Source organism: Lissotriton helveticus, chromosome 6 (assembly GCF_964261635.1).
Source record: "Lissotriton helveticus chromosome 6, aLisHel1.1, whole genome shotgun sequence".
Taxonomy (NCBI): domain Eukaryota; kingdom Metazoa; phylum Chordata; class Amphibia; order Caudata; family Salamandridae; genus Lissotriton; species Lissotriton helveticus.
In genome coordinates this window covers 1,598,288,562-1,598,314,021 of record NC_136067.1, presented here as the reverse complement: position 1 = coordinate 1,598,314,021, position 25,460 = coordinate 1,598,288,562, and the positions used below count along the sequence as shown (strand labels likewise).

The 25,460-nt window shown below is 47.5% G+C and overlaps 1 protein-coding gene across 4 annotated transcripts in view; it reads left to right on the top strand.

The window, feature by feature from the left end:
* LOC144761836 (uncharacterized) overlaps positions 1-25,460 on the top strand; it is a 538,733-nt gene that overhangs the window by 376,034 nt on the left and 137,239 nt on the right. For all 4 annotated transcript variants that reach the window (XM_078647062.1, XM_078647060.1, XM_078647063.1 and 1 more), the window contains one exon: positions 12,965-13,108. In XM_078647062.1, the coding sequence (XP_078503188.1) occupies positions 12,965-13,108 (144 nt within the window). The remainder of the gene's footprint in view (positions 1-12,964; positions 13,109-25,460) is intronic.

Below are 25,460 nucleotides of genomic sequence, written 5' to 3'. Positions count from 1 at the left end.
AAAATGGGATACCAATGTGATATTCTTTGCTAAGTTAAACTGGTACTGTTGTTAATTATCAGAACACTCAACTCTGTAAGATAGTCTTACGCAGCGGACAAACAAAATCAGGTGAGATGGTGAGATTATTAGCCACATCTGAATACTCTGTAATTGCCTTGGCATTAATACACTAGCCCAGAACTCCACCGACACTCCCAGGTGAAAATAACAACAAATAACTGAGTTGCTCTTATCACCACCTAACAGCTCCAAAGACCTTCTGCCAAATTGGATTGATAAACAACTGGTGCTCTCCATGTTCTCTGATATTGTCAAATCGGCTAAATCACGAGAGTTTAAACTAGAGTGGTATATCAGTCTTGACCTTCTCTATAAATATCAGTTCTTAACTGAATGTACTCCGGAACATTGACCCATCATTCACAAAAAAGATTTTAAATCTGCTATAAAAGAATCAGTGATATCCCCATTGAATTTGGGAACACACTTTTAAATTGACTACCTAAAATCACACCTTTTACTTCCCCTACAAGCCATCCTAAACTCTGCTGTCAGTTTGATCACTCAGCCAAGAGGCTTTAACAGAATCATACCCTCTTTTCACTATAAAATGGATAATTCTTAAAGCTTTCCTTACCTATATGACTGCATACATCGCTTACTAGGGTATATACCTAAATTCCACCCTAAACTCATTCAAAATCTGAAATTGCCAGGCCAAAAAGGGTTCCTAAGAAGGAGACCTGCATTTCATCTCAAGAACTGTGTTTTAAAAAGACGTGTGCCTTCAAATCCATCTTCTCATGGTATACTGTCAGGATACAAAATTCTAGTCTCTGTGAGATAAAAATGGTGCTTTACTTCATATCTTCAAATTCAGGCGAAAAGACCATTTATGAAAAAGCTAATCATCACATACTGAAATGATTACAAAAGTAGCTCACCAAATAGGTATGTGATCCCTAATTTCCTTATCACTTGCATATTCTTTGCCTTCGCCGTAGCCTACTGGGGCATCGGAGGACACAGCTACTTGAAGAATTTTTTGTCTTAGAAATAAGAACCTGCAGGCCAGCCTTTGTTGAGTCTTTAAACCCCCAAAATATTAAGTTGAACTTTCTACTGGTGCAGTTTCTTGAAATTTCTAAAGACCCGACCAGGGTAAAGGACCTCTCCAAACTGGTCCCCAGTCTGCCTTAATCCAGGAAGTGTGTCAATAGCATGGGACAGTTGGGCATAGCCTGCAGTTGAACAATGGGCTGTTAGGGGTCATGCAAGGTTGGTAAGCAAGAGGAATTTGCCCTCTACCATTCTGAGGTGGCCCAAGGATCCACGGGGTGTCCTTATACCCTTTATGCTGGTTGCATTTTATATCTAGTCAGTTGTCACTATAGTTTAATTATCGCGTAGCCATATTTGGCGGGGGAGAGGGATGCCTTTGGTGCTTTAACATGACTCAGGCTGCTACGAATGGCCAGATGTGCCCTAGCCCGTGTTCTTTTTTTTATCATGTTTATATCTTTGTACATCATTAATTATTTTGGTCAAACACTGTTTTGGGCCCAGGACAGATGCAAGAAGATCAGGGCCAGGAGGAGAACTGGTTGCACTTAGCACTTTGCTTTGCACTACACACTTTATATAGTATGATACCTATGTGGCTTTATTCCAGGTTTCTAAATCTACACTTATAGAAATGGTTATGATAATTCGGTTGATTATATGTTTTCATGTTTATGGTTTTTATTGGCTAATAAACTAAATTTCATATATAATTGCCTTAGCACTGTATGCCAGTGTCTAAATGTGTATGATTATTGTAAATGGCATCAGTATTGAATCTCAAGCAGACACTAGTATATCATTTTAATGTAGGTTTCTTCATCCTATTTGTAATGAATTACCATCTACAAGTGTATTTTCCTTGAACATAATTAATGGTGTATGATTGATGCTGACATACGTATATACACCTTGGCAACTGTGCACCTATAATGTGTCTGCTGAACCAGTATTGTGAAGTTCTCTGTCACCCTTTCAGTGTTCGACAGCCCTTCTTAAAATTGCTAAAATAACAATAAATACCTAGATATCAACAAGAGGATTCTCTCAATAAAAATATATTTTTCCAGTAATTCTTCTGGGATTAGTCTATGTGTATATTTCATAATCACACACCTCCAAATCTGGGCATACCCTTGGCAAATAGGAAGGTACACAAACACACAAAAGTTGATGGGATTAATGCTTGCAATAAAACTAACTACTGGCAATAAGTTAGCTTACCAGGCAATGAGTATTTGCATCAAACTGTCTTACTGTGCCGTGTAGTGCCTCTGCCTAGAATGACCAGGAAGAAGAAGTGATGTCATGGCCTCTAATGGTGGGTTCCATCTTGGTTTCGGTACTAGTGTGGAAACAGTCACTAACTCTTTAACCCCTTCCGTGCTCGTGACGGAACCACTCCGCCACGAACCACGGACGAGGTGTGCGCGGCCGCCCTGCCCACGCTGCAGGAATTCCGCGCCTGCGCGGCCGTTCTAATGAGCGGGCGGGGCCGTGACGGAACCACTCCGTCACAAGCACAGTGCGCCCATGGCTCGTGATGGAGTGGTTCCGTCACGAGCATGGCGGCGCCGCACGGCCCCCCCTCACCCCCAGCATTGCGGAGGAATTACCACTGCGGCCAAGGGGTTAATTAAGCCTCCCCATCTTGGGATGGGAACCATGCTGACCCTGAGTCCCCAGTCTCCAACTATATCCTGGTTGCCATAACCTCCAATTCCTTCTTTCTGGAAGCTGTCAACCTCTGTCTACAGGCTATTGTGATTTGTGTGGAACCATAATCCATTTGTAACGCCTGAGAAATACATTAAAAACATAACATAACTCAATTCCAGACCGCACATCATATATTCACTATGTCCTTATGCGTCACCATGAAATACCAGACCCTACATCAGCATGCCTCACTGTACCACAGCATACAACACTCTGGCTGGAATGCTACATGGAATAGGGTGGTGCTGTAACTGGGAAGACACTTGGCCAATGTATACGGTAAACAACGTTTACCACGAATCTTTTACAACGTGATACCTTTACCACGCGGCCGTTACAACGCAAGTCGTTACCACGACTTGCGCTGGAGGGCGCTGTGGGATAAGGAATTTTATAAATTTATATTCCAACACCTTCCCTAGTATCCACGGGGACTGGTGTTGGAATATAAAATTATAAAAATCCTAAATCCGCGCCCTCCAACGCAAGTCGTGGTAACGACTTGCGTTGTAGCAGCCGCGTGGTAAAGGTATGCGTTATTACAACCTGCGTTGTAACAACGTACATCCAATGTATACATGGCAAGAATGGTCTTCTAAAATCTAACCCCTTGGAAAGTCCTGGGCCCAGAGGAGCAGGGGTTTATTATGTGGCTGCTGAAAGGAGGTCTGACTGGACCCTCTCATTTGATCTCTAATTTTATCCCGAGACTTGTGTATCTAACCTCTGAATCACCGGAGCAGAGAGAATGGACAGAAATTTCATTGATGCACTGGCTGGCTATTGTACAGAAACGGTCAGTCCAAACACTCCACAGACCTGCCAGAGACCCTAGCAAGATTATTTTGACCTGGAACCTACAGAAATCCCAACATTGATTTGTATGGTTCATTTCCATTGCGTCAAGCAAATTGAATTAGGAGACTAGGATGGTGACCCCCTTATGTCTGACTACATTTGTGATTGCTGGGCTCCATTATAGTAATTGCTATTTTAGAGGCAACTGCCCCTTTAAGGGTGGAACACTACAGAGGAAGCCCAATGGATTTTCTCTGTCTTAACAGGACATCCAGTGTTTTCCCAGTCCTGCTTTGCTAACTATTTTCAACAATAGGCCTTCTAGAATGTTCCTTTGTTTGATCTCAACTGGGGGTTTCAGATCTATCGTCACGGCCTTCGCTGGATTACCTCATTAAGATATGGGGGTGTGGGCTAGTAATGTCAGTATTCCAACATGTCTCAATTTGTGTCTGGGATAATAGCAAGAACAATTTTAATCAGGGAATCTCAGCCCCACACCAGACCCTCCCCCACTCATACAATCGCATCCTAATTTCCTAATACATCCCAGGGAGAACCTTCCCATTTGAGCTCAGCCACAACTTTCCTATGTCCCTTATGGAATATGGAAGAAAATATAATTGCAATTTCAACTAATATATATATATATATATATATATATATATATATATATATATATATAAGCGTAAGTAGCACACTATTTTGTAAGTAAAAACTTACCCTATTATCAAAACTGTAATCCAGATTCAAAAGTTTACTATAAGTGAGAGCACTTCCAGCAGCTTTGCATCGTTCACAAGGAACATCAACCCTAAAATGTTGCCAAATATCAACACCCAGACTGACTCTGGCATCTACGTGACAAAGGATATTTTTCGGTACTAATCAAGGGGAAGCTCAATAAGAAGCGCTCAGACTAACTCAATTGATCATAAACCAGATAAGCACCTAAAACTCTGCACATGCTAACTCTGCCATCATTATTTGTCTCTTTCTCTCTCGTTTTCGTTCTCTGTCTCGTTCTCACTCATGCACACTCATTCACTAGCATCTAGCAGGCCTATGTGTCTATGACTGTAGCGAAGAACTCAACCCATTAACTCACATGGGGCCATATGTATCAAGCCTTTTTCCCATTTGCAAACAGGCGATTCTCAGAATCGGCCCGTTTGCGAATTGGAAAAAGCCTTTTGGGATGTATCATCCCAAAAGGCCATCGCAAAATAGAGGCTTGCAAAATTTGCGATTTTCTATTTTGCGGATGCAGTTAAGGAATTGCAAATTGCGATTCCTTACATGCAATTCTGGAAGCACCAGAAATATGCTATTTGGCCGTAAGGAATTGCAAATTACCACTAACTTCAAGTTGGTGGTAATTTGCGATTTTCATTAAAAAAGCACTGTTTAATTTTTTTTTAAAGTGCCATATGTCGCACATACATGCCCTTAGGGCATGTATGTGCGCAAAATGTGCACACATGTATATTTCAGGGGTGCAACAGGGTGTTCCTTTTGGCACCCTTGCAACCTTGAAATTTCATTCTCAATTTGTGATTCTCTAATTGGTAATCGCAAATAGAGACGGTCTTCCCATTCATTCCTATGGGCCTCCTAGCCGATAGGAATGAATGGGTAGGTATTCCTTATTTGCGAATCACAATTTGCGATTCGCAAATAAGTAATATGTAGTATTCTCAAAATTTTTCGCGAATCCTACAAACATTGCAATTTGCGATTTTCTAATTGCGATTCGCTAAAAATCGCAATTTGAGAATCGCAAAACTCTTTTTTTATACATATGACTAATTGTCACCAATGGAGCCGCATATTGCAGCATCACCCGTTCATGTATTAATTGTCAATGCTCACACGAGAAAGCACATGGACAGCAAAGGGCCATTTGAGAGAAATCAACACATTTCCAGCATCAAGCATTGCCTCACCCACTGAGACAACACGATCAAGCTGATGGATAACTGTAAACAACGTCTGAAACCCATTATAAGACTACCAACACGAAATTAAGCCAGATTGTTACAGTAGGAAACGTTTCAGTATAAACTGAACTAATCTTGCAGTTATTCTGACTAGTTCTTTATCAACCTAGGTTGATAAAGGTTAGGGTTTTTGGGGGGGTTTTGTACAATTTTATTCACATCTTTATTTCAATTAAACCTCGACAAGCGTGGAATAATTGTGTCTCCTTTCTCTTTTTTTTATAATTTTTTTTATCATTTTGTTTCCTCACCACAGCAATCAAATTCATAATACATAAATAATGAGTAAAGAGGGAAAAACGGCAAAACATAACATCAGTTCAATTCTAAAGAGGGAGAGAGGTGGTGGTGGAAATAGGTGCATACATGCTTCAGAATTGTTTGCTAACAGCACCTCTCTAAATCACTTCCTTGTACATTGAGAGTAAGTGGGAGGTCCGAGAGGTCTTAATATTCATTATAGAATTCAGCCGAGAGGCCACGTGAACCTGTTATATTGCAGCTGGCAAAATATTTAAATTTGACCTCAGCTTCTCCCTGAAGCAGTCCATTTCACAATTCTGCAGGGTTATTTCTCTACTCTATAATTTGATCGTAAATCTTGGTTTTTCCTAAAACTGATTTTACTATGCTCAACCTTTGTCTATCTAACTCCTCTTTGCTCTCCACTTACATTTAGTCTTTCATGCACACAAATCTTATTTCTGAATTCTAACTGATCCAGGTATCCCAGTCTCCTTAGAAATGCAGCCTTCTATAGTGTACATTTTGAAGATCTCTTATGCTATGGCAGAAGTCGCCTCAGATTACACGTTATGCTGAAAAAAATACATAATTTCTTTACAGTTTCCTGCTTTCAATATGCTATCATTAAAACTCTTCCAAGCAGCTGGTGGCCACAACCCAATGAAGTATGTGAGTCCAAAACACAGGAGAGGGATTAGACAAGGTTTGTGGAGGACTATTCCAATCTAATCACCCGCTCCAGTGCCGTCACACCCTGTGCCACAGATGCCCTGAAGTGGCACCAGCCCCATCGGTCTACCCGATTCTGACACTGACTCCAGCGCCGACTGGTACCATACCTTCCAAGTCAGAGCCAGTGACTTTTTCATTTGACAACCCTGGAGAGGGTAACAATTGGAAAGGGTCTGAGGACTTTTATGGTTACTATCATGTCCTTGATGACATAGAGAACAACTGGTATGAGGAACTGGCTGATGCCAGTGGTTTGGACACCTCCCCAGACACTGGCTTGGTCTCTCCCTGTACCATGCTATGGAGGAGAGTGCCTCATTCGCGAGGGTGGTGCGGAGGGCTGCTGAGTTCTTGGAACTTCAGTTGCCCATAGTGGCAGTCAAGAATCGATAAACGTCTTGACGGAGGGGCTTTAGTCGGAAGTCTCCCCTTCTGAAACTTTACTTCCATGTAATGAAGCCCACAAAGATGTGCTCCTTGGGTCCTCGTCCATGCCCTGCATAGGAACAGTGCCCACCACCCTCACCCCACTCCTGGGACCCGAGTTTCCTCACCCAGCACCCCACCTTGGAGAGCTTGGTGATCCAAGCCTCCTCTTCCAGGATCAACCCCGGCATGTTCCCTCCCACTCCACCGGATAGGGAATCCAAAAGGCTGAATACCATCTGTGGGAGGATGTTCTCTTACGCCAGCCGAGCACTGCGGTCTTTGAACACTGAGTAACTTTTATGCCAATACCAACACACTGTGTGGGATTCTGTTGCGCAAGTGCTATGATCTCAGAGCAGGCTCAAACCATACTCTCACAAGCAATTGTTGATGGGCAAGATGCAGCAAAGTTTACCCTCAGATCTGTGCTTGGCACTGCCGAATCTCTGGACAGACAATCTCATCGTCAGTGTCATTGAGAGGCCATGCCTGGCTGAGAACCACTGGCTTCTCTGGGAATGTCCAAGCTTCATCAGTGGACAAGCCCTTTGATGGCCATGACCTCTTTGGTAAAAAGGCAGACTCAGCACTAGAGCACTATAAGGCTAGCAGAGCTACATGCAGGTCCTTGGGCCTATCCATAGCCCCCTTGCCAACTCCAGTCTGCCTTTCGCCCCTTCCTTAGTTACTGCAGGGGCTACCAACCACGTTCTTTCCTGACCAGCCACCGAGGCCAACAGGGTTCACAGCTCTTTTGTGCCAGTGGATGCGGCTCCCACAGATCAAGTGGAACCACCAGCCAGAAGTCGCATCCATGCACCACCCCTAGCAACCAAGCCTCTAAACCCCTTTAGTTTTCCCCCCTACCACCACAGGCACCCAGTGGGGTGAGGGGGCAGGATTCACCATCTCCAGTCTCACTGTAAGTTGATAACATCCGACAGGTGCGTTTTGTAAATAGTCCAGAATGGCTACTTCATCTCCTTTCTGGAACCCCCTCCATCCATGCCACCCACTTACAACCAGCTGAAAAAAGACCAACTCCCCTTGCTCTGTCAGGAAGTGTTGGCTCTTTTTGCCAAAGGAGCCATCAAGAGGGTCCTGGCTTTAGAATTAGGTCATAGTTGCTATTCCACGTCTTTCTGGTGTTCAAAAGGTCAGAAGCCTTCGTCCTATCCTACACTTTTACCTTCTCACCTTCTTGCTGAAAAAAGAGAAGTTCAAAATGCTCACCTTAGCTCAGGTCCTATCTTTCCTGGACCCTGAAGGAAACTGGATTTTGGTGCAGGACGCATGTTTTCACATCCCAGTCCTGCAGGTCCACAGGCGCTTCCGTTGATTCACGGTAGGCCAAGAGCATTTTCAGTTTGCTGTGCTCCCTTTTGGCCTCACCAGCGCCCCTCTGGTTTTCACGAAAGTGATGGTGGTGGTTGTAGAACATCTGCAAAGGTCAGGGGTTCCAGTCTTCCCCAAACTTAATGATTGGCTGTTGAAGGCAGGCTTGCCCCAGACCGCCATCTCTACATTCGGTAGGGCTCTCTATCATCATGCTGAAGTCACACACAACTCCCTCTAAGTCACTCTCTTTCATGGGGGCTGTTCTGGACACAGTGCAGTTTCAGATCTATTCTCTCAAACAGCACGTCTAGGATATTAAGGCTATGATTCTGATGTTTCAGCCTCTAGCCTGGATTTTGATGGGACTGATTCTGAGGCTATTGGGGCTCATGGCCATCTGCATCCTCCTTGTGACACATGCCCATTGGCATATTAGGGTTCTGCAGTGGGACCTGAACTTCCAATGATCATCAGGGGAATCTCTCTGACCTGGTCCAGCTCTCAGAGGGAAGTGCAAAAGATCTGCAGTAGTGGCTAACAAACCGTGATTGGGCCAGCAGCATTCCATTCTCCCTCCCCCAACCACAGCTCACTGTAGTGACAGATGAATCGCTCCTGGGCTGAGGCACCCATCTGGGATTCTGGTCTCCGTAGAGTCTGGGCTTCACTTCAACCTCCTGGAGTGCCGGCCAATCCAGTTGGCACTGAAAGCCTTTGTTCCTTTGATCAAGAGAAGGCTAGTTATGGTGTTAACGGATAACACCACTGCCATATGGTATTGCAGCAAGTGGGGCGGGCTGCGGCCCATTTATCAGGAGGCCCTGCGTCTTTGGACATGGTTGGAACGTCAAGGCATTTCCCTGGTGGTTCAACACCTGGCAGGCTCTCTGAATGCCAATGTCTAGCAGATCAAGAATGGTACCCAGAGGTGGTGCAAGGTCTTTTTCTAGAGTGATGAGAGCCTAGGATAGATATGGTTGCCTCCCCGAGAACACACAATGTCATCAGTTTTGCGTACTGGGGTTTAAAAAGCTTGGAGACGCTTTTCATCTCGAGTAGAACGACCTGGCCCAAGTCATTCTTGTGTCTCCAGATTCGTCACAAAGTATGGTATCCTGAGCTTCTGAGCAGGCTCCCCCTTCGGGAGGATCTTCTATTGCAGCAACATGAGAGGGCTCTGCACCTGAACCTGCCTACCCTCTGTTTTCATGTGTGGAGATTAAGCATTGACAGTTGACAGCTTATGACCTTCCCCCTGAAGTCTATAGTTATTCTGGCAATCAGGCATCCCTCCACCACGACGATATATGCCTGCAGTTGGGGCAAATTTGTGGCATGTTGTGCTTCCAGAAATATTGACCCCCTTTTTGCACCTTTAACCCATGTTCTCCAATTCGTTATTTCTCAGGATCAGCATTTCTCTGCTTTGAGCACGGTTAAAGGATATCTGTCTGCCATTTCGGCTTTTTTGTGGTTGCCGGACCAACCCTCTCTGTTCAAGTCACCTGCTGTGACTAGGTTCGTGAAAGGATTACAACATATGTGCCCCCAGGCCCACTCATCATGCCTCAGTGAGATCTTAACCTTGACCGTACCTTCCACAGATGTGTGTGATTTGAGCAGCTACACAACCATCCATTTCACTTGCTGACTATCAAAACGGTCCTTCTAGTGGCAATAACATTGGCCAGGAGGGTCAGTAAACTGCAGGCCCTCTCTGTACTTCCTCCTTATACTGCCTTTTACCCAGACAAGTTGGTTCTGAGGACTTGTGCCTCCTTCCTCCCGAAGGCTATGACACCCTTTCATGTACGAATAAAAAAATGTTCTGCCAGGAATTTTTTTATATGACTTGACATGTGATGGTTCCACCATAATAAATAAACAAAAGAGAAATCATGTATTCTTGAAAACTAAAGAACAGAAAATCCACAAACATGAGGATGTTCAGTATTGTATTTGAAACAATTAACTCAAAAGACTGATTATCATACTGTAGCCAACAAAAGGTGCTCCAAGTGTCGGTGCAGTGAAAGTGAAAATCAGTAAGCCAATTCAAAATAATAAACAAAAAACAAAAACAGTAGGTATTTACAATATGTGCAAGGGCCAATACCCATGTAGTTTAAGACTAAATCAATCACAACCCAGTGATATGCGCATTTGGCTCTGCATGTCCATCAATGAAAGATATGTTTAGGCCCATGAAATGTCGACGTTTCGACCCCTATAAAGAAAAATCATTCGGGGTATTCATGAAGACAAAGAACTGGTAGTAACCTGCAGCATGAGAGACATAGATTGTCAGTCTAGACTCAGAAGGCAACACTAATTAATAGGATGATGCCAGAAAGTAGATAGATAAATCTTACCTAACCAGATCAATCTGGGTCAAGTTCTAAACATAGAGTGTTGGTTGTCACTTTCTAAAGGCAGGAAAGAGAATCAGAGAAGATCACCCTTCTTACCTTATTTTGCTCTGCCTCACCCTTCTAAAGAAGAGGAGAGGCTCCACCGTCTGGACCCAAAAAGAACATTGTCCTCATACCCTGATTGTATAAGGGAGTTCCTGGTGAATGATCAACTCTTTGTAGGGTATATTGGAGCTAAGAAAGGGAAGGCCATGCAAAAATAAACCATCTCACGATGGATAGTGCTCTGCATAAAGCTCTGCTACGCATTGGCCAAAAAGCAACTCCTTGAGGGCTTGCGTGCTCATTCTACCAGAGTCACGGCAGCGACCACTACGTTAGCTCGCGGAGTCCCTCTCCTGCACATCTGTTAGGTAGCAGTGTGAGCCTTGTTACACACCTTCACAAACATTACTGTCTAGATGGTAAGGTCTTTCATGACAGATACTTTGCCCATTCGGTCCTGTGGGACTTTCTGATTTGATATATTTCGCAGGCCCACCTCCGGAGAGGTATTGTTTGAGTATCTATTCCAAGGTAAGGAATCTGTGGATAGAAGTCTCTAGCAAATTAACAAGTTACTTACCTTTGTTAACACCTTATTTGGTATAGACACTATTTAGTTTCAGATATCTTACCGACCCTCCCATCCTCTCTGCTCTGCAAACTGATTCATTAGGGTCCCCCTTCTCAGGGCCTTAGCAATCTGCACCAGTATGTCAGCATTCTACGTGGCTCCATGCTTCTCTTGTGGAAGGCCGCAAAAAGATACTGATGTTAGCACACTGGGGTGGTGCCTTAATAGCCACTGCGTCCATCACTTCTGGCGCAGACGATTCCGACTTGGAGCTGAACGACACCACCTACTGGCAAAGGGGTACTGCTCTAAAACTTCCAGATGCCTTAGGAATATTCTAAAGTACGGAATCTGCTGCTATATAAAGTCTCTAACAGATACGTAATTACTGAATGTAAGTAACTAGTTCTTCTGTAGCTTAGGCCAATACTAGTGTTCCCACAGACATCCATGACAGGCCCCCTCCATCTCAGGAAATGCACAGACCAGGGGCCGTATTATATGTAGGCTGCATTGCCCTGGAACACTTTTGAATGGGTGTGCCAAGCGCAGACGTGGTAAGTGTGCCCTATTACAGACAATGTGCTGCCCCGAGCACAGTCCAAACTCGCACCTGCCCTGGGGAAAGCGCATTTGTGAAAGGCTGTTTCACAGTTCAGGTGGCACCCTGTCTGCTATTGACAGGGGGCAGTGATGCCCCTGCAGGTGGGAGCAGTGAGTGACTGCATTCACCTGCAGGGGGAAGCATGGGGCGGAGGATTCATGATAATCTCTCCCCCCCTTGCAGGGATAGCCCTCGAGAATGCACTACCAGTCAGTGCATCTCCTGACAGTCTCTTTCCCTCTACACCTGTGCCCATAATGCCGCGGGTGCAGACGCAATATGTTTCCCTCAGTAGCTTGGGGGCAGGTTCCCATGCTAATGAGGGACTGCTCCCCTAGAACCGTACTGGTGCTACATAAATGCACTGGTGCAATATGGTGAAAGAAGTCACCCTATTTATAGGTAGTATTATTCACTTGTATATACAGACTAGTTTCATTCTATGAAAGGAAATCTTGCTCTTTTCTTGATTGTGCAAGGCAGCAGGCATCAGTGATAAGGACTCGAGGAATGGATGATCCTGAAGGGTTCGATGGAGGTGAAGTGGTGATGATGGGGAGCATGAGGCGAGGAGAAGAGGATGAGCGAGGGGCGATGACAGCCAGAAGGACGGGTAATGAGGAAGGGAGGCATGAATAGAAGAATGATGGGTAATGAGGAAGAGAGTTGATGACCTCAGTGAACGCGTGGTGAGGAGAAATGGAGGAATAACCGGGGAGAGTGATAGTGGGGTGGGGTGGGGAGTCAGGGAATGGTAATCAAGCGGCGTGGGAAAATCAAGAAGAGATGACTACTTGAAGCCCTGAAGGGCTTGCAACAGAGCCCATCCAACCAGTGCCAAGCCTTGATAGATACCTAAGACCCCATGGCTTAAGAGACTTGACTGAAAGATCAGTTTCTCTGTGATACTATTACTTTTAGGAAAATATTGATAACTTAAAGTCTCCCAGAAAACTAAAGCTATCAGTAACTGATTTGTAGAAATGTTTTTTTTGGAAGCATTTCCTCAATCAAGGTGTTTACTGCGGTTTATATTTTTCTCTAGCTCACAGACCCTTCATGCAGCAAACCAGTTTTCTCTCTTGAATGTTCAGTTGCTGAAGGGATTCTTGAAGTTGGGACATTTACTTCGGAAACTCCCCAAGAAGACTTCTAACTTCACTCCAACACCTCAGGAAGTTCTTCAAATGTAAGTTTCGTATACAAATGTATCACAGTGAACACGTTTTGTGAGTTTGAAGCAGAAAAAAAACAGAAACATCACATGATCTTTGCCTTTGACATACTGGGAAGGCTCCTAGCTGTTTTTTATGAATTGAGACCCGGAAGTCCTTTTCCGCGATCCTTCCCACCACCCCCTTTGAACCTCTTAGCAGGTCGTAAATGGGAACATTAAACCCCATGGAACGGAGAATTCACAGTGGTTCATAATTGCATGGTACTATTGGGGTGTTATGCATAACGTAACATAGCATAAATACATGTTACGCAACATTTGCGCCTCATCTGTACCATGCAACTTGTAATGATGGCATAAAGATTTAATTTTAAGGGTCAGAAAAAGTCCATAAATAGCTTTCTGGACTTTTTCTGCCAAGAAGTGTGAAGAATCTTTATGTCCGACTGTAAGCCGGATCCATGATCGATTATGCACATTGTTTTATAAGGTGAGTAAGCCAAGCGCAAGCCCTCATATGTTGCTTTACCAGTTTTAAAAAATGTTTGTAGTGCAAGTAATGGCGGCCAACATTTTTTTATTTAAAGTAATTTGCCACTGCATTCCAAAAAGGTGATGTGAAACCTGTTTATTTTTGCTGCCATCAGTCATGATGTGAGCTGGCACTAAAAAGTGTTGGTAAAGCCGCTTTTTATTACCTTTGAAGGTTTGAGTGCAAGCCTACCGGCTTTGCCAGTGTTTCTTGATTTATTCTTACTTTACCGTTCTGAAATAGACATTGGCCATATTGGAACAGCAATATAAACAAACCAAAATAGCCACCGGTGCGTGTTGCATTGCATGTTTATCCTTGATGGCCATCTTGGAATTTTGAACCATTCCAAAATGGCTGCTGCATGTTGCGACCCATGCAAACGCATCCGTTGTGATGCCCTTGCAACCAGTTTGGGCTTTTTATTTTACTGTTACTATATGGATGACAGCTATTAAATAAAATGTGTAGAGCGATTGCGACAGTAGCTCTTTGAATCTGGCAAGCCCTCTAAAAAATACAATAAATATAAAAAACAAGCATTTACAATGCAATGGTCTCGGCATTACTAAAGGTAGAGCTATTGGCATTGCGCATGACTTTTTTTATCATAAATAAATGGCATTGTTATTTACAATGCCAATAGCTTAATCTTTAAATAAATGGCATTGTCATTTACAATGCCAATAGCGTAATTGCTCGCAAATGCATGACCTATTGCATTTACACGCACACAGAGCCACACACATAAAGCCACACACACACACATACAGAGCCACCCACAGAGTCATTCACATAGAGCCACCTACACAGAGCCACCCTCACACAGACAGAGCCACCCACACAGAGCCACCTACAAAAAAGCTTTCTACACAGAGCCACACACACAGAGCCACACACACACACACAGACACAGAGTCACACACACACAGAGCCACCATTCCCCAGTACTTGGTGGCTCCCCATCCCTGACGGTAATCCCTCTGACTTCTTGCCAATAGGCCCAAATCTTAGTATGTTCATTGTGGCAGCTTTTGGACTTATAGATCAGTAGTTGGATAACTATGCAATGACCAATCCCTTCCTTAGGCCACTTCAGGAACCAACATCCAGAGTACCGTATTTTCCGGCGTATAAGACGACTTTTTAACCCCTTAAAATGTTCTGGAAAGTCGGGGGTCGTCTTATACGCCGGGTACAAAATTTGAAGGCATGTTTTCATGTGTTTTTACATAGCGCGGACTTCACCCGAAGGTGTCAGACCGCTTCTCAATAGGAAATGGGCATTACAGGAGGAAAAAGTTACATGTGTGCAAGTAGAGGTACGGTATAGGAGGGCACTCAAACACAAGAACTATCGTTACGTTGGAGATGGTGGCACTGTGGAAGTATCAAAAGCAAACCCACTGAAAGCGGATCTGAAAAAGGGAAATAAATTACAGTTACGGTACCGGTAATCTGCCAAAAACATCAAATTTTCCTTAATGCATCCAGCAGCATATCCACCCTATTTATTGTTCTCGAGACACAGGGGAAATCATCTGGCTCCACCACAGGCTATGCTAATGAACAGAAGTAATTTCCACCGCAAACCACCATGCATATGAGTAACAAAACTACCCTAATGTGGATAATGGCAAACCACCATGCATATGAGTACGTAACAATACTAATGTGGATAATGGCGATGGTGGCACTGTGCACTGCGTTAGAAGTGGGGGTAGTCTTATACGGCGAGTATAGCACGAAACCTACATTTTATCAAGAAAAGTAGGGGGTCGTCTTATACGCCGGGTCGTCTTATACGCCGGAAAATACGGTAATATGTCTACATCTAGAAAGTGGCTCTTGTGGTATGATGACCAGATTTGGATATCACCTGTGACGTTTTGTGCTCAGTTCTGGGGGCCAACTCTGGCATTTTGCTCCAGTTTTGAGGGCTACCCTGAAGTACTGCCTTCAGTTCTGTGGGCTACTTCTAGAATATTATCTCAAGATTCTGGGGGCCTTTTTGGCGTATCACCACAACTTCTGGAGTTAAGTGCTTTGTTTAATTGTTAGTTTGGTTATTGATTGGTGAATGTGGGTGAGGTTGTGAGGATGTGTTAATTGGTGGATGCACAGGGAAATAGGTGGATGGAGGAGTATGGATGGATGAGATAGACAGCCCTCACAGCCCACACAGCCCTCACAGCCCACACAGCCCTCACAGCCCACACAGCCCACACAGCCCTCACAGCCCACACAGCCCTCACAGCCCACACAGCCCACACAACCCACACAGCTCACACAGCCCACACAGCCCTGGCAAAGATAATACCAGCAGCGAACAAGCAGTGGCAAAGACAATAACTGCAGCAAGCAAACACTGGCAAAGACAATAACGGCAGCAAACAAACAATCAATCAATCAATCATGCCATTTGTATAGCGCACTACTCACCCGGGAGGGTCTCAAGGCGCTTGGGGGGAGGGGTATGCTACTGCTCAAACAGCCAGGTCTTGAGTTGTTTCCTGAAGGCGAGATGGTCCTGGGTCAGCCGAAGGTGGATGGGGAGGGAGTTCCAAGTCTTGGCAGCCAGGTAAGAGAAGGATCTTCCTCCGGCGGTGGCTCTTCGGATGCGTGGTACGGCTGCGAGGGCGAGGCTGGTGGACCGTAGCTGGCGGGTGGGCGTGTAGAAGGTCAGGCGGTCGTTGAGGTACTTGGGGCCCAGGTCGTGGAGAGACTTGTGTGCGTGGGTGACACTGGCAAAGACAATAACGGCAGCAAAGAAACACAGGCAAAGGCAATAACGGCAGCAAAGAAACACAGGCAAAGGCAATACCAGCAGCGAACAAACACTGGCAAAGATAATACAATCAGGGGGGCAGGGGCACAACAAACAGCACAATCAGGGGACAGAAGGCACGACAAACGGCACAATCAGGGGCAGAAGGCAAGAAAAAACAGCACAATCTGTGGGCAGAAGGCAAGAAAAACGAGTGCACAGCTCGCATAGCTCACACAGCTTTCACAGCACACACAGCTCTCACAGCCCACACAGCTCTCACTGCTCTCACAGCCCACAAAGCTCTCACATCCCACACAGCTCTCACAGCCCACACAGCTCTCACAGCCCACACAGCTCTCACAGCCCACACAGCTCTCACAGCCCACACAGCCCACACAGCCCACACAGCCCTCACAGCTCTCACAGCTCTCACAGCCCACACAGGTCTCACAGCCCACACAGGTCTCACAGCCCACACAGCTCTCACAGCCCACACAGCTCTCACAGCCCATGCAGCTCTCACAGCCCACACAGCTCTCACAGCCCACACAGCCCACCCAGCTCTAACAGCCCACACAGCTCTCACAGCCCACACAGCCCTCACAGCCCTCACAGCCCACACAGCCCACACAGCCCTCACAGCCCACACTGCTCTCACAGCCCACACAGCCCACACAGCTATGGCAAAGATAATACCAGCAGCGAACAAACATTGGCAAAGATAATACAATCAGGGGGGCAGGGGCACGACAAACGGCACAATCGGGGCAGAAGGCAAGAAAAAACGGCACAATCAGTAGGCAGAAGGCAAGAAAAACGAGTGCAATCAGGGTGCAGAAGGCAAGAAAAACGAGTGCACAGCTCGCATAGCTCACACAGCTCTCACAGCCCACACAGCCCACAAAGCTCTCACAGCCCCCAAAGCTCTCACAGCCCACACAGCTCTCACAGCCTACACAGCTCTCACAGCCCACACAGCTCTCTCAGCCCACACAGCCCACACAACTCTCACAGCCCACACAGCTCTCACAGCCCACACAGCTCTCACAGCCCACACAGCTCTCACAGCCCACACAGTTCTCACAGCCCACACAGCTCTCACAGCCTACACAGCTCTCACAGCTCTCACAGCCCACACAGCCCACACAGCTCTCACAGCCTACACAGCTCTCACAGCCCACACAGCTCTCACAGCCCACACAGCTCTCACAGCCCACACAGCTCACAGCCCACACAGCTCTCACAGCCCACACAGCTCTCACAGCCCACACAGCTCTAACAGCCCACACACCTTCGGCAAAGATAATACCAGCAGCGAACAAGCACTGGCAAAGACAATAACGGCAGCAAAGAAACACAGGCAAAGGCAATACCAGCAGCGAACAAACATTGGCAAAGATAATACAATCAGGGGGGCAGGGGCACGACAAACGGCACAATCAGGGGACAGAAGGCACGACAAACGGCACAATCAGGGGGCAGAAGGCAAGGAAAAACGGCACAATCAGTGGGCAGAAGGCAAGAAAAACCTGCGCAATCAGGGTGCAGTAGGCAAGAAAAACGAGTGCACAGCTTTCACAGCTCTCACAGCCCACTCAGCTCACACAGCCCTCACAGCCCACAAAGCTCTCACAGCCCACACAGCTCTCACAGCCCACACAGCTCTCCCAGCTCTCACAGCCCACACAGCTCTCACAGCTCACACAGCTCTCGCAGCCCTCACAGCCCACACAGCTCTCACAGCCCACACAGCTCTCACAGCCCACACAGCTCTCACAGCCCACACAGCTTTGGCAAAGATAATACCAGCAGCGAACAAGCACTGGCAAAGACAATCACGGCAGCAAAGAAACACAGGCAAAGGCAATACCAGCAGCGAACAAACATTGGCAAAGATAATACAATCAGGGGGCCAGGGGCACGACAAACGACACAATCAGGGGACAGAAGGCACGTCAAACGGCACAATCAGGGGGCAGAAGGCAAGAAAAAACGGCACAATCAGTGGGCAGAAGGCAAGAAAAACGAGTGCAATCAGGGTGCAGAAGGCAAGAAAAACGAGTGCACAGCTCGCATAGCTCACACAGCTTTCACAGCTCTCACAGCCCACACAGCTCTCACAGCCCACACAGCTCTCACAGCCCACACAGCTCTCACAGCCCACACAGCTCTCACAGCCCACACACCTCTCACAGCTCTCACAGCCCACACAGCTCTCACAGCCCACACAGCTCTCACAGCCCACACAGCTCTCACAGCCCACGCAGCTCTCACAGCCCACACAGCTCTCACAGCCCACACAGCCCACCCAGCTCTAACAGCCCAGACAGCTCTCACAGCCCACACAGCCCTCACAGCCCTCACAGCCCACACAGCCCACACAGCCCATACTGCTCTCACAGCCCACACAGCTATGGCAAAGATAATACCAGCAGCGAACAAACATTGGCAAAGATAATACAATCAGGGGGGCAGGGGCACGACAAACGGCACAATCGGGGCAGAAGGCAAGAAAAAACGGCACAATCAGTAGGCAGAAGGCAAGAAAAACGAGTGCAATCAGGGTGCAGAAGGCAAGAAAAACGAGTGCACAGCTCGCATAGCTCACACAGCTCTCACAGCCCACACAGCCCACAAAGCTCTCACAGCCCCCAAAGCTCTCACAGCCCACACAGCTCTCACAGCCCACACAGCTCTCACAGCCCACACAGCTCTCTCAGCCCACACAGCCCACACAACTCTCACAGCCCACACAGCTCTCACAGCCCACACAGCTCTCACAGCCCACACAGCTCTCACAGCCCACACAGTTCTCACAGCCCACACAGCTCTCACAGCCTACACAGCTCTCACAGCTCTCACAGCCCACACAGCCCACACAGCTCTCACAGCCTACAAAGCTCTCACAGCCCACACAGCTCTCACAGCCCACACAGCTCTCACAGCCCACACAGCTCACAGCCCACACAGCTCTCACAGCCCACGCAGCTCTCACAGCCCACACAGCTCTCACAGCCCACACAGCTCTAACAGCCCACACACCTTCGGCAAAGATAATACCAGCAGCAAACAAGCACTGGCAAAGACAATAACGGCAGCAAAGAAACACAGGCAAAGGCAATACCAGCAGCGAACAAACATTGGCAAAGATAATACAATCAGGGGGGCAGGGGCACGACAAACGGCACAATCAGGGGACAGAAGGCACGACAAACGGCACAATCAGGGGGCAGAAGGCAAGGAAAAACGGCACAATCAGTGGGCAGAAGGCAAGAAAAACCTGCGCAATCAGGGTGCAGTAGGCAAGAAAAACGAGTGCACAGCTTTCACAGCTCTCACAGCCCACTCAGCTCACACAGCCCTCACAGCCCACAAAGCTCTCACAGCCCACACAGCTCTCACAGCCCACACAGCTCTCCCAGCTCTCACAGCCCACACAGCTCTCACAGCTCACACAGCTCTCGCAGCCCACACAGCCCACACAGCCCACACAGCCCACACAGCTCTCACAGCCCACACAGCTCTCACAGCCCACACAGCTCTCACAGCCCACACAGCTCTCACAGCCCACACAGCTTTGGCAAAGATAATACCAGCAGCGAACAAGCACTGGCAAAGACAATAACGGCAGCAAAGAAACACAGGCAAAGGCAATACCAGCAGCGAACAAACATTGGCAAAGATAATACAATCAGGGGGCCAGGGGCACGACAAACGAAACAATCAGGGGACAGAAGGCACGACAAACGGCACAATCAGGGGGCAGAAGGCAAGAAAAAACGGCACAATCAGTGGGCAGAAGGCAAGAAAAACGAGTGCAATCAGGGTGCAGAAGGCAAGAAAAACGAGTGCACAGCTCGCATAGCTCACACAGCTTTCACAGCTCTCACAGCCCACACAGCTCTCACAGCCCACACAGCTCTCACAGCCCACACAGCTCTCACAGCCCACACAGCTCTCACAGCCCACACACCTCTCACAGCTCTCACAGCCCACACAGCTCTCACAGCCCACACAGCTCTCACAGCCCACACAGCTCTCACAGCCCATGCAGCTCTCACAGCCCACACAGCTCTCACAGCCCACACACCTCACAGCCCACACAGCTCACAGCCTACACAGCTCTCACAGCTCTCACAGCCCACACAGCTCTCAGAGCCCAGACAGCTCTCACAGCCCTCACAGCCCAGACAGCTCTCACAGCCCTCGCAGCCCTCACAGCTCTCACAGCTCTCACAGCCCACACAGCTCTCACAGCTCTCACAGCTCTCACAGCCCACACACCTCTCACAGCCCACACACCTCTCACAGCCCACCACCTCTCACAGCCCACACACCTCTCACAGCCCACACACCTCTCACAGCCCACACACCTCTCACAGCCCACACACCTCACAGCCCACACTCCTCTCACAGCCCACACTGCTCTCACAGCCCACACTGCTCTCACAGCCCACACTGCCCACACAGCTTTGGCAAAGATAATACCAGCAGCGAACAAGCACTGGCAAAGATAATAACGGCAGCAAAGAAACACAGGCAAAGGCAATACCAGCAGCGAACAAACATTGACAAAGATAATACAATCAGGGGGGCAGGGGCACGACAAACGGCACAATCAGGGGACAGAAGGCACGACAAACAGCACAATCAGGGGCAGAAGGCAAGAAAAAAACGGCACAATCAGTGGGCAGAAGGCAAGAGAAACCTGTACAATCAGGGTGCAGAAGGCAAGAAAAACAAGTGCACAGCTTTTACAGCTCGCAGAGCCCATACAGCTCACACAGCCCTCACAGCCCACAAAGCTCTCACAGCCCACACAGCTCTCACAGCCCACACAGCTCTCACAGCCCACACAGCTCTCACAGCCCACACAGCCCACACAGCTCTCACAGCCCACACAGCCCACACAGCTCCCACAGCCCACACAGCTCTCACAGCCCACACAGCTCTCACAGCCCACACAGCTCTCACAGCCCACACAGCTCACATAGCCCACACAGCTCTGGCAAAGATAATCCTCGGCCTCAAGCAAGCAAGGTACCCGCCCAACGACCTCCGACCAGGCACTCAGTCCATGAAGCAGCGGCAACCCCCAGGTGGCAAACGAGGCCCCTCATGATCTGGAGCTCGTCAACCTGACGTCCGGCGTCTCCGAGGCCAGGGACTCCAGACAGATCGACAACAGAGAGAGAAGTGGCCGGTCGGCCCAGAGCATCGCCCACCGGGAGGCCAAGAGGTTGGGTTGCAAAAATATATAAGTAAAAAAGACCCAATGCAAAAATTTATTTAAAAAGTGAAAGCAGAGATGAAAGTACTGGTTGGCCTAGCAGCCGTTGCGCTGAAGGGGCTAAATTTTCGTCAGATGTACATAGGTCATGTGTCACTCACACTGAAGAGAGCCAATGACTGAAGTGGGCTACTCGGTTGCCCCATGATCCATGCTGTGGCGGGCAGAAGCAAAATGCCAATTACACTGGAACGGACCATTCACGTTCAATGGCCATAAACTGCAACTACGAACACATTATTTTGTCCCGCGAATTCTTTTCGAATCCTTCATTCCCTGCCCGTATGTGAGAAAATGTGCACATGTTTGGATCCCAAATCCGATTACATTTAAGATTGTGCCCCATTCGAAAATGTAATGCAACCGGGAGAGCTCTGCACACCTCTGTCACCCTCCGGGTAACGGTTCCAATATCAGGGCACTAATAGGGTCGTTTTTTTTCGTTTTTTTTCTAATCGGCCAGCAGATCCTCGTGTGCATACAATTCATCTGGTATAATGTCAGAAAATGTTTCATGGACCACCAACCCTGAAATGTAACGTGGACAAGATGCAGTGCAAGTAGTTTCTTCAAATCGTTATGTGTTTAAAAACACTGCTGCCTCGCGGGTAACGAGTTCAAGTCCCGCCTCCAACCAACGCAAGGTCAGTACAGTAAATTTGGTAACAGTAGCCTCTGTTATTTACAGCTCGGGGTAGGACAGTTGTCGCCGCGGGTGCCGTCTGCTTATTAACGGTGCCACTGCCACCCACACTACCGCATATGACTTCTCACGCACTCCTGGGCCAGCCATAACGTCCTCCTGGTGATTTCACTGGCATGACTTTACTAAGATTTTTTGAGGAAAAATCGCGCCAGCCAATGTAGTTCAAACTTTCACTTTCTATTTTGACTTCTCGTGGGCACGCGGGGGTGGAATCGCACTGTGAGATGTGAACAGGTGACACCGCCAGCACAAACCGACATCTCCATCACATCTGAGCGCAGCGTGCACATGGGCACCCGCGCCGAGGCTGGTGGAGCCCTACTGTTTGAATCATACATGTTCCGGACAATTACCTGGTACTCAAGCCAAGTAATTGGTACATAATTAGGACGATGTTGGCCAGTGTAGTCGGTCCCTGCCTGGCGAGGGAATCTCGGAGACCGAAAGCTGGAGAGGACGAGCAGTCCCATTCACATCCGGGCTCCGGAGTCCACTTGGGACAACTTGCACGTACCAGCGCCCGGTCTGCAGGGCGGCCGGCCCCGCAGAGGCTGCACGCCGCTACCTTCGGTCAGACTCACGGCTCAGCTGGGGGCTGTCGATCCACGCAGCAGCCCAGGGAGCTCGGGAACACGAACTGGCGCTGCCTGCAGACGGGCATTGGCAGGCCGTGCCTGAGGCAAGTGTAGTACCCCGTCCTTCGACAGCCCCTCCCCAGCAAGCAGTGCGCCTTCCTCCCGGAGCTCAGCGGTGTGCCACGCCACCTCCCTCCCACCGCCCAATGAGCTAAAGACCATCTCATCTGCAGCTCACTTGGGCAGCCACGCGCCAACTCGCCCACTGCTCTGCCTCGAGGGTAAGGCGTGCGGCCGCCGCGGGCCGGACGAAACTGGCAGACACGGGAGGAAGCTGGAGGGCAGGGACAGTGGGAGCAACAGCAACTCACTGAAGCTTTGTGCTTTGACCACCGCCCCTGTGAGCCTCTGGCCTCGCCGGACCCCTCACCTTGAAAATGAAGTAGTAAGGACCACGCTGCAGGCCGCACCTGGGTCTGCGATTAGCTCTTCCCCAAGGCTGTCTAGGCTCGTGTTACAGAGCACCCTGTCTGTGCTAGAGGAGGACGGGACCAGAGAACAGCCGGCAGGCAGAAAAAAAATGGCGGCCGCAAGCTTCCGAAATGTTCTGATTTGGGGGGGTGGCTTGAAAGTGGAAACAACAGCACGAACACGCCCCCGAATCCGAAAGAGACGGAGCTTCTTTGGAGGGACGCCTCTCTCCTCCAATGGCTGGCCTCCGTTTAGGAAGCCAGCCAATGGAGGAGAGACCAGGAGAGAGGTGGGTTTAAGCACTCACTGAAAGACATTAATTCTCCGGGATGCCAGCTGTCGGTCCGAGACCTAAAAAAACAGTGAAGCGTAAAAAAAACGGGGATGGACAGGGGATCACCAGTGAGCAACGAAAACGCGGAGGGTGGAGGAATGGGGTGGGCAGATAGAGGGAGGATAGGAGTGGGGAGAGAAAGGATTTAATGTGTGTGTGTGTGTGTGTGTGTTTGTATTTCCGTGAGTAAAACTATTTTTTAGGCCGTTCACATTAGAGAAATGCTGTGGGCTGATACCGAAGCTGATTGACAGCCTAGTAGCCAATGCATAAAAGCTGGCTGAAACAGTTGCCAATTGCTTAAATGGGCAGTCCTAAAGCCCCTTTCTATATATGTGTTTGTGTATGTTCTGTAATGTGTTGTGTGATGAGAGTAGCTATTATCAGACAGTTAAAGATGTATGTGGCTAAGTTCATATTTAAAGTGATCAATATTCCCAAAATATTGTTAATTTACAGAATGAGAACATTCACTTTGGTAACTCTCCCTGGCTCTGGAGATCTACTGACAAGTCATATTAATCCTAACTCGGGTGTAAAGATTGACTGTTGCAGCCCCATTATGTAAGAATACAATGTAAAGTTAGTTGTTCCTCGAGCACCATTTTGAAACATGAGTAGAAATGGGTATGATATAGGAGAGCTATTGATTGGACATTTTGAATATTCTTTTCCATAAATGCGTTATATAAATGGCACACTTTTTATTCAGTGTACATTGTGTTTTGGTCTTTCCTGTCTAAACGCACTGACTACCAAATGTAGCTTAGATTTCCGTGGCTACTGACATTTTTAATTCATTCTAAATGGCGCTTGTTATACCTCTGGTCACTCTCCCTCTCCTGGCCTGTCAGGGATTTTATCAAATGGAGCCTTCTTAGAAGAAAAAGCCATGCGAAAGAGGAGGCTCTCAAAGGTTTCTGGACACTCTTGTTCAGAAGAGATGCCCTTCCCTAACTACCATGAAAGATGGAATGAGAATTCGCCACAGGGAAACTGATGTAGGGATTTTTATCGGTTTGCAAAATACAGGTAGGATGGACAGATGTTCGTAAATTTTGATCCCCTATTCCTCAGATGAGTGTTCCTCAAATGCAGTTGTACTGAAGAATGCAACAACAGCTTTGGGCAGTAGTGTCTCCTCAGTTGAGCTCTAAATTAACAGGAAGACCCAGACATTGCAACCTTCTGTGCAAAACCAGAGCTATCACTTTATACATCCTTTAGTGTTAACTAGAATACTACAACTCCCAGTTGTCGCAGGGCCCACCAATGCAAGGCACAGTCAGGCCGTCATGAAGCAGACTATGTAAAGATGGCGCCTCTGTGTGTATTAGGCATTTATACGACCTGGGCATGATATAATTTCCTGCCTTCTTCTGAGTCCACTTTACTGGGGCAAAAGCTGCAATTCTAGCACATTTACGAGCAATGTCAAAGTTGGAAATTTACTGAATTGCCTAGACTTCATTGCACACGTTGACAAGCAATAATAATGTCTGGAGTCAGAGTTGGGTAATGAAGCTGTTTCGGTCAGACATCTCTTTTACAATGCTTCATATAGTTGGTTATAGCCATTGTTTTTCAGACCCATCAACTTTATGCAATGGTGCCTTGGGATTTTTTCTACAGCGAGAAGTCTACGTGAATCCATATCAATTAGCTTAACAAATATCTTACTTTAGG